Source organism: Lolium rigidum, chromosome 6, assembly GCF_022539505.1.
Source record: "Lolium rigidum isolate FL_2022 chromosome 6, APGP_CSIRO_Lrig_0.1, whole genome shotgun sequence".
In the NCBI taxonomy this organism is placed as follows: Eukaryota; Viridiplantae; Streptophyta; class Magnoliopsida; order Poales; family Poaceae; genus Lolium; species Lolium rigidum.
This window is the reverse complement of record NC_061513.1, coordinates 9,993,561-10,002,149: the sequence shown is the minus strand read 5'-3', so window position 1 is coordinate 10,002,149 and position 8,589 is coordinate 9,993,561. Positions and strand designations below refer to the sequence as shown.

Below are 8,589 nucleotides of genomic sequence, written 5' to 3'. Positions count from 1 at the left end.
GTGCACCTATTATGAGCATCACTAATTCTATACCAAGCATCTTTTAAACATTCTCCCCTTGTTGCTTAAACGAATGAACTTCAACTTCAGGATTACTCATTTTAGCAATAGTAAATAAAGCAAACTAGATAAAATAAATGCAAGTAACTATTTTTTTGTGTTTTTAATATAGAGAACGCAAACAAGATAGTAAATAAAGTAAAGCTAGCAACTAATTTTTTTGTATTTTGATATAATGCAGCAAACAAAATAGTAAATAAAATAAAGCAAGACAAAAAACAAAGTAAAGAGATTGGAAGTGGAGACTCCCCTTGCAGTGTGTCTTGATCTCCCCGGCAACGGCGCCAGAAAAAGCTCTGCTGCTTGTGACGGTAAAGCACTCGTCCGTTGGAAACCCCAAGAGGAAGGTGTGATGCGTACAGCAGCAAGTTTTTCCCTCAGTAAGAAACCAAGGTTATCGAACCAGTAGGAGCCAAGAAGCACGTTGAAGGTTGATGGCGGCGGAGTGTAGTGTGGCGCAACACCAGGGATTCTGGCGCCAACGTGGAACCTGCACAACACAACCAAAGTACTTTGCCCCAACTTAACAGTGAGGTTATCAATCTCACCGGCTTGCTGTAACAAAGGATTAGATGTATAGTGTGGATGATGATGTTTGCAGAGAACAGTAGAACGAGTATTGCAGTAGATTGTATTCGATGTAAAAGAATGGACTGGGGTCCACAGTTCACTAGTGGTGTCTCTCCCATAAGAAATAGCATGTTGGGTGAATAAATTACAGTTGGGCAATTGACAAATAAAGATAGCATAACAATGCACATACATGTTATGATGAGTAGTGTGAGATTCAATTGGGCATTACGACAAAGTACATAGACCGCTATCCAGCATGCATCTATGCCTAAAAAGTCCACCTTCAGGTTATCATCCGAACCCCTTCCAGTATTAAGTTGCAAACAACAGACAATTGCATTAAGTATGGTGCGTAATGTAATCAACACAAATATCCTTAGACATAGCATTGATGTTTTATCCCTAGTGGCAACAGCACATCCACAACCTTAGAACTTTCTGTCACCTGTCCCAGATTTAATGGAGGCATGAACCCACTATCGAGCATAAATACTCCCTCTTGGAGTTACAAGTAACGACTTGGCCAGAGCCTCTACTAATAACGGAGAGCATGCAAGATCATAAACAACACATAGATGATAGATTGATAATCAACATAACATAGCATTCAATATTCATCGGATCCCAACAAACACAACATGTAGCATTACAAATAGATGATCTTGATCATGTTAGGCAGCTCACAAGATCCAACAATGATAGCACAATTAGGAGAATACGACCATCTAGCTACTGCTATGGACCCATAGTCCAGGGGTGAACTACTCACACATCACTCCGGAGGCGACCATGGCGGTGAAGAGTCCTCCGGGAGATGATTCCCCTCTTCGGCAGGGTGCCGGAGGCGATCTCCTGAATCCCCCGAGATGGGATTGGCGGCGGCGGCGTCTCTGGAAGGTTTTTCGTATCGTGGCTCTCGGTACTGGGGTATTCGCGACGAAGACTTTAAGTAGGCGGAAGGGCGGAGTCGGAAGGCTGACGAGGGGCCCACACGCTAGGGCCACGCAGGCCCCCCTTGGGCCGCGCCGCCCTAGTGTGGTGGCGCCTCGTCGCCCCACTTCGTTTCCCTTTCGGTGTTTTGGAAGCTTCATGGAAAAATAAGCCCCTGGGCGTTGATTTCGTCCAATTCCGAGAATATTTCCTTACTAGGATTTCTGAAACAAAAAACAGTAGAAAACAGCAACTGGCTCTTCGGCATCTTGTTAATAGGTTAGTGCCGGAAAATGCATAAATATGACATAAAGTATGTATAAAACATGTAGGTATTGTCATAAAACAAGCATGGAACATAAGAAATTATCGATACGTTGGAGACGTATCACGCCCCTGTTGCGGTGGTTTGTGCTCGTCCGGTGTTTGGGCTGTCTTTGACAGTGGTGGTGTTGTAGGTCTCCGGACGAAAGTCTTGCCCGACTCGGTCGGTGCCGGCAACGACGACGCTCGAGGGCGCCGTTCTCCTCCTTGGAGGCGTTGCCGTGGAGTCCTCACACACCTCCGCCCATCATTCCGGGGTGAAAACCCAAATCCTGCTGCGCTGGATTGAATGACGGCGGCGTCTTTGGACGTCGTGACCTCCTTGGAGGTGTCATTTTTTGGAATGTTTGGGAGCCACCTCCAGCAATGCCTTGGCTACTGCTTGGGTCGACGTTTTCGTGTTCCGTCGGTGCGCGAGTGCCGCTGGCTTGCCTTGCGGCCTGCCTCACCCCTCGAAGCTCGAAAGGCCTAGCCGTCTCTTTCGGCTCTGACTTCCTTTCCAGGGACGTGGACCGGGCAGTCGCGGCGCTCGCTGTTGCCGTCGTGCTGGTGCCATTCGGCGACGCTCCAGACCTGGTTTAGCCAGGTCGTGTGGCCAGGTGTGCGGGTTTTCGCAGGTTTTCCCAGAAAAACTGTGCCGTGTTTGGTTTTCTCTTGTCTGGTTTCCCTTATAAACCAGACACGGTGTTGTGTTTGTATCGGTTTTCGGCCAGTTTCCCTTATAAACTGGCCAAATTTCCCTCTTCTTAATGAAATTGCAGAGCTCCTGCCGGTTGCTCCAAAAAAAATTTAGGGGTTTGGCTAGGTCCAATTTAGAGAAGTAAAACAGAAAAAGGCAGTTTTAAAGGCTAGAGATGCTAGTTTAGTCAGTCTTAGACAGTCATGTTGTCCTGCTTTTTCTTTTGGATACGGCCGGAAATTAGGAGGTCGTCACGTTGATGTGAACTTGTGGGGTTGCTGCCTGGATTAATTAAGTGCCCGACACTTTGTCTTCCGAAAATACTGCCTCCTTATCAACTGCTCGTGTTGTTTGGAACGCAACACTTCTTCCCGAGATTCTTGCACAAGATGGAATTCTTAATTGTAAAGTTGCTATCTCTTTTCTGAACATGGCACGACATTAATTAGTACAAATGAATGTACTATCACACACGCTGGTTGAATATACTCAATCTGTCCCATGGAACTTACTTGCCCGAGGTTTGTCGAAAATTTAGATGTATGTAGATATTATTTAGTGTCTAAGTATATCAGAATTCAGATAAATTTTAGATAACTTTCGTGGGGCTAAGGAGTACTACTAGTAGTAGTAGAAGAGGAGTAGAAAGCACAAGACTTTTGATGTGATGATAAACTGAATTACTAATATGCATCACAGTTGTGTAAATCTCTCATATACAGTGACAACATTCAAGTTGGTTCACATCAACCTTATCTCCTGGAATGTATAGTACTACTAAGCAATGCAGGCAGGGATGGCAAGATGATGTATGGGTGATGACTGACGAGATCCCTCCACAAGTTGGAGCCCAACTTGGTCCAGCCCAGAAGAAGAAACATTCCTGTCGCCTTTCGCAACCATCTACCATCACACACCATCCATTTCTAGCAAAGCTACCTGCATAACGGTAACAGAAGCAGCAGCAGCAGCACCTGTACCATCGATGACTGGATGACTTTTCATATTAATCCTTCCCAAAGAGGAATGAAATTCAAACGTCGTACCTTGGATGCTGACCATACCATCTCAGGCACTAGCTTGCACTGTCTCCTGATTCATCTTCTCTGAATACAAAGTCTTTCCTCTTCTCCTTGTATTCATTCATTCACCAAGGGTGGGATCATTGCAGCATGAGTGGTACTTGAGGACGAAGCAGACATCAAACATTCATACACATGAGCAGTGCCATTACCCACAGGATGGAACAGCACAGCCACTTATTGCAGGAAGGAATGGAAACAGAGGATGGGATAATGGGAAACACAAACAGGCACGATCCATTGGTTTCATCCCCATTGTTGTTACATTGCAAAGTCAGATGGCACATTATAGCAAACACATTACATTAGCAGCAACATTACTAGGTACTACTACTACTGGAGCTAGGAACGAAAGAACAGTAAGCAACAGGGACGGACATCTAAGCTACTACTAAATCATGTCATGTCATGACATGATTATTAACTTGCGGCTACATGGAGCATTGCCGGACGACGCTCCCTCATCATCATCTTCTTCCTCGCGCAGGAGGATCGGTCCAAGAAAGCTGGCGATCAGGCGTAGATGACGCCGGAGGAGAGCGCCATGAGCAGGATGGCGGCCCGCTCCTCCTCGCCGAGGCAGGAGCGCTTCCTCCTCCGCATCCGGCGCCGCTGCTTGAGCACGGCGTCCTTGGCGAACCCGACCATGTGCAGCTCCACGGTCTGCGTCTTGGCGGCGGGGGCGCGGGGCTTGCCGCCACCGTCAACCTCGTCGTTTTCCTGAGCCGCGGCGGCGGCCGCGGCGGCTTCGTCCCTCTTGGGCTTCCTCTTGGCCTCGGGGTCCAGCCCCATGGCCACCCTCCGCCTCTTCCGGTACCGGATCCCGCACGCGTTGCACAGCGACTGCAAAACCGATCGATCGCGCCGGATCGGGTCAGGCACGGTTGACTGATCGAAGGAATGGAACACGAATCGACGGTACAGGACAGATCGAAGCGGGGGGAACAAGAACAAGAACGTACCTTTGGTCCGGTGGGTCCGCCGCGCCACAGCGGCGTCTTGGTGGTGTAGCAGTCGGCGCAGGCCTTGGGGTCGCCGGAGGCGGTGCACTCCTCGGCGTCCGGCGCCTCCACCTCCGCTTCCACCTCCACCTTGTCGGAATCCGGCGACATGCTAGGCGGATCGATCGCTGCTGCTCGATCACTGACCGCTACCACTCAACCCCGACCGATCGATTGATCTCCGCACTGGATAGAAGAGCCGATCGATCTCTGGAGTGGATAAGAGGAGCGATCGATCGCGCGGGGAAGGGGGAGGCGAGGGGGGAATGGAGGGAAAGTCGAAAAGATTCGGCGGCTGGGGTTTGAAGCAGGGGAGTGAGGTTTAGGCAGAGTGACAGAGTGAGCGCGCGGTGTCTCTGCTTTTTGTCTGAGTTGGCGGCGTCGCGTGGAAACCCTAATCTCGAGTTATTGTCCGAGGCCACACGCTTCGTTGTGAATTTACCTTATTGCCCTCAGCCCGGTCGGATCTAGCTTGACGGGCCTTGGCCCAACTAAAGCCCAGGGGTATGTGAGGGCTTACCACGTACGCTTCGTGCTGCTGCCCGGGTTTGGCCCAGGCTGGCAACGCGTTGCTCCTCGAATTCTACTCTGCTCACGCCTCACGGCAATATAAAATTATTGTAGTCTACAAATAGTGCTAAGATAGGAAGTGAGCCTACCTCATTTAGTTGGCGAGTGGATGTATAAAGGGAAACGTTTTCGATCCGGCGACCCATCGGTCGCCAGCGATCGGTCGTCTCGCTCGCTCCCACGCAGCCCTTATAGGCCTGATTTTTCGGTCCAAAATTGAAGTGTTGCTGTTTTTAAGAAATCTACAATGTTGTTTCCAGATTGTAAAAATTAGATAAAAAATTGTTGTAAACTCACACAACATAATTTGTAAGATTTTTCTAAGTGATATGTTACGAAATGTGTGTTTCTTGATATGTTATAAACGCATGAATTTTTGTTGAAATTTTTGTGATTTTGGTGTAATTGTTTTAGTCATGGATACTTTTTTCGTAGAGATGTTGTATATGTTCGTTAGTTTTGTAACAATTGCGTATAAAAGTTATAGAGAAAGCATATCATATATGTTGTAATGTTTACCTGGACATTTGCCATAAATTATTTTGTTGTAATCGCCAATAATTTTTGGTAAAAATAGTTGGCGATTTTTGTTGTAATTGGATATATATATAATGTGTTATTTTTAACCAAATTTTCACAGCCACGAACACATGTTTTTTGTTGTTATAGATTTTGATTTTTTTATTGTAATTGTTGTCAATTTTTGTTGTAAACGTCTATAGCAAAACAATTGTTGTTTAACCACTTTTTTGTAAGACTATTTGTTTAAATTTTTGTAATTTTTTTTGTTGTAATAGTACATATATTTTGTAAGCGGAGTGAGAGATTTTGTTGTAATACTATGTATGAGACTCGGATCAGTCGTCGAGTGGCAGTTTTGTCGTAAATATTGAGAAGGCCAGGCCCAAAGAAACATACCCTTTCGGGTTAACTGGAGAAGTCTAGTACTGCGGGTTAATTATCCAAAAATTGGGGGGGCAAAATGCAAATGTTACAATTTGGCTGATTCCAACCGTTAGATGACGATCCGACGACGCGGAAGACAACCGATTTTAGGGTCGCCATCAGGAGACCGACGCCCAGCGTTGGCCAATAAATCCAGCACCTACGTTGCGGCTCCTGCTTGGATTCGGCTCAGGTTCAGCTTTGATGATCCGCCAGAGGAGGGAGGATGGTTGGGAGAAGAGGACAATGTCCGATGAGCAACTAGCCGAAGATTTTTGGAAGGAGATTGGATATCCAACTCCCGAATAGAGATTTTGGGAGGGATCTACGTTCCATGCATCTAGTGATGGCGCCGGCGGACTCTAATCCCTCGAAATGGCGGTTGGCCTAGAGAGGACAAATTTGCTGCCGAGTCGGCACAACTTCTCCACCTAAACATGGCGGCGGCGGTGGTGTGTTTAGAGGACGGTTCGAGTTGCCTCCTACCATGGGTCTCTACCGCCGCGATGGATTACTCCCCTACCGGTGTGTTGACTGCCAAAACCCACCGGCGGGCAGCGGCCTTGTCAACACTGTAGAGCCGGGGGGAGCCTAGAGATGCGGCTGGCTGAGACCCCTCCGAGCGACGGCCCGCAATGCTCTTCTGGTCACACGCGGCGTTGCGAAGTGCAAGGGCGTGCCACCTACCTATACCTGGTCGGGAAGGTGATGAGGATGCCTCGCTTAGTTTCTGCCAGGGCATACATGTAAACGTTAAATACGAGCCTCGATCGGCTCTCAGGTCATCCTGTGAATCGGCTCAAAGAGCCGATCCACCCATGATCCGTACGGGGTGCACGAATACTTGGTGGTCCTGCTTGATCAAGATGAAGCTAATGAGATCTACGACGATTTAGGGTTTTCACCGCATAACCGGATCATCCTACTCCAGGTTGGGCCTTGCGGCCACGCACGGTGCTCGTCAGCCGATCCTAAACAGGGCCAAAAAACCAACATGAAGTTGATCCTAGGAACATCCCGTTTAGGACTTGCGAACGCCACCCTACGTGCCACTGGATCCTTCCCCCATTGTAAGGCCAAACTATTGCGGATATTAAACTAATCCTTGTAGAACAAGGAGCAATCGTAACGGATCGGATCTACTAAATAATGATCAAGCGGGGTGCCGCCCCACACTCGAGATAGGCGTGAGGGCGGCTAGATATGCAAGGGTTGCACTACGTAAGCATGCTTAAACGAAGAACAATGCTAACCCTAACACATCTAATGATAACTACGTTGCTCGCCATCAAAAGCGCTTCGGTACGAGCAACGCATGAACAACGTGGGGCTTGTCTTTGCCTAGATCGCAAGATGCGATCTAGGCAGCATGTCGCTTACCCGATAGAAACCCTCGAGACGAAGGAGTTGGCGATGCGCCGAGATTGGTTTGTTTTTGGGGTTGAACGTGAGTTGTTGTTTATTCCATAAACCCTAGGTACATATTTATAGTCCAGGGGACTTTCTAATGTGGGCGTGCACTAAACCGTGCACGAGATAAACTCTAACTTCTAAACCGATACACAATCTATTATTTTAAGATACACGGGCTAACTAGCCCAAATTCTCCGTGCAAGGCCGCTTCATAGTTCTTCCATATGTAATCTCCCAAGCCCATCTTGATCGCGGCCCACCTCCTGATTTAGCCAAAATCTGGTGATAACACATGCCCCCTGGTTTTGGTAATGATAATTTCAAAACCACTCCGTTTTTCCTCGGAGGGGTCGTATCACGGCAGAGCGGAACTGTCGCGACATGCCTCATCATGACGACTTGCCTTCCCAACTTCTGCCGCACGATTTGACAGCTTTGGCACCATGTCCTCGAGAACCGCTCGGAAATTAAAAACCCCCACCTCCTTTTATTTAGCCGCAACGAACAGTTCTCTTCTTTACCCCTTCCGCGGTGGCGCTCCAAAAACCCTCCCCTGCAACCATGTCCTCTTCCTCTTCCTCTTCTTCTTCGTCGGATCTTTCCCACGTGTCCTCTCCCATCCGAGAGTCGACGCCCTCGTGGGGTACGCAAGCGGCGTACGACATCCTTGCCCCGACAAAGTGGGACAAAGAGGACCATGACTCCTCCGTCCGGTCCGAGGATGACAAATCCCAAACCGACGGGGAGAGCGACCTCCGCTTCCTTGCCGACGAGGAAGCGGTGGTGGAGAGCGAAGACGACCGCCTCTCCGGGCGGACTTCACCACCTCCGAGGAGGTGAAGGAGGAGGAGAGGAGGAGGAGGATGAAGACGGCTCCTCCGACGAGCCGCCGGCCAACGCCGCCACCTGCGGCCGGGAACTTCGGCGACGTCGATAGTGACGACGATGCGACGAAGAGGATGAAGACGACGAGGGTCCTATCGGCGGCCGGCTGGAGCGGCGATGACGAGCC

General features: G+C 48.8%; 1 protein-coding gene across 1 annotated transcript; it reads right to left on the bottom strand.

Moving 5' to 3' along the window:
- Window positions 1-3,864: 3,864 nt before the first annotated feature.
- LOC124665071 (GATA transcription factor 16-like) lies at window positions 3,865-5,009 on the bottom strand. Its single transcript, XM_047202475.1, has 2 exons — window positions 4,611-5,009; window positions 3,865-4,491 (listed from the first exon to the last, which is right to left on the bottom strand). The coding sequence occupies exons 1-2, from the start codon at window positions 4,758-4,760 to the stop codon at window positions 4,162-4,164; spliced, it is 480 nt and encodes a 159-aa protein (XP_047058431.1). The 5' UTR covers window positions 4,761-5,009; the 3' UTR covers window positions 3,865-4,161.
- Between the last annotated feature and the right edge of the window lie 3,580 nt (window positions 5,010-8,589).

Coding starts and splice junctions, on each gene's coding strand:
- LOC124665071 (XM_047202475.1), bottom strand. CDS start 4,760: ATGTCGCCGGATTCCGACAAGGTGGAGGTGGAAGCGGAGGTGGAGGCG. Junction 4,492..4,610: donor GCGGACCCACCGGACCAAAG/GTACGTTCTTGT, acceptor TCGGTTTTGCAG/TCGCTGTGCAACGCGTGCGG.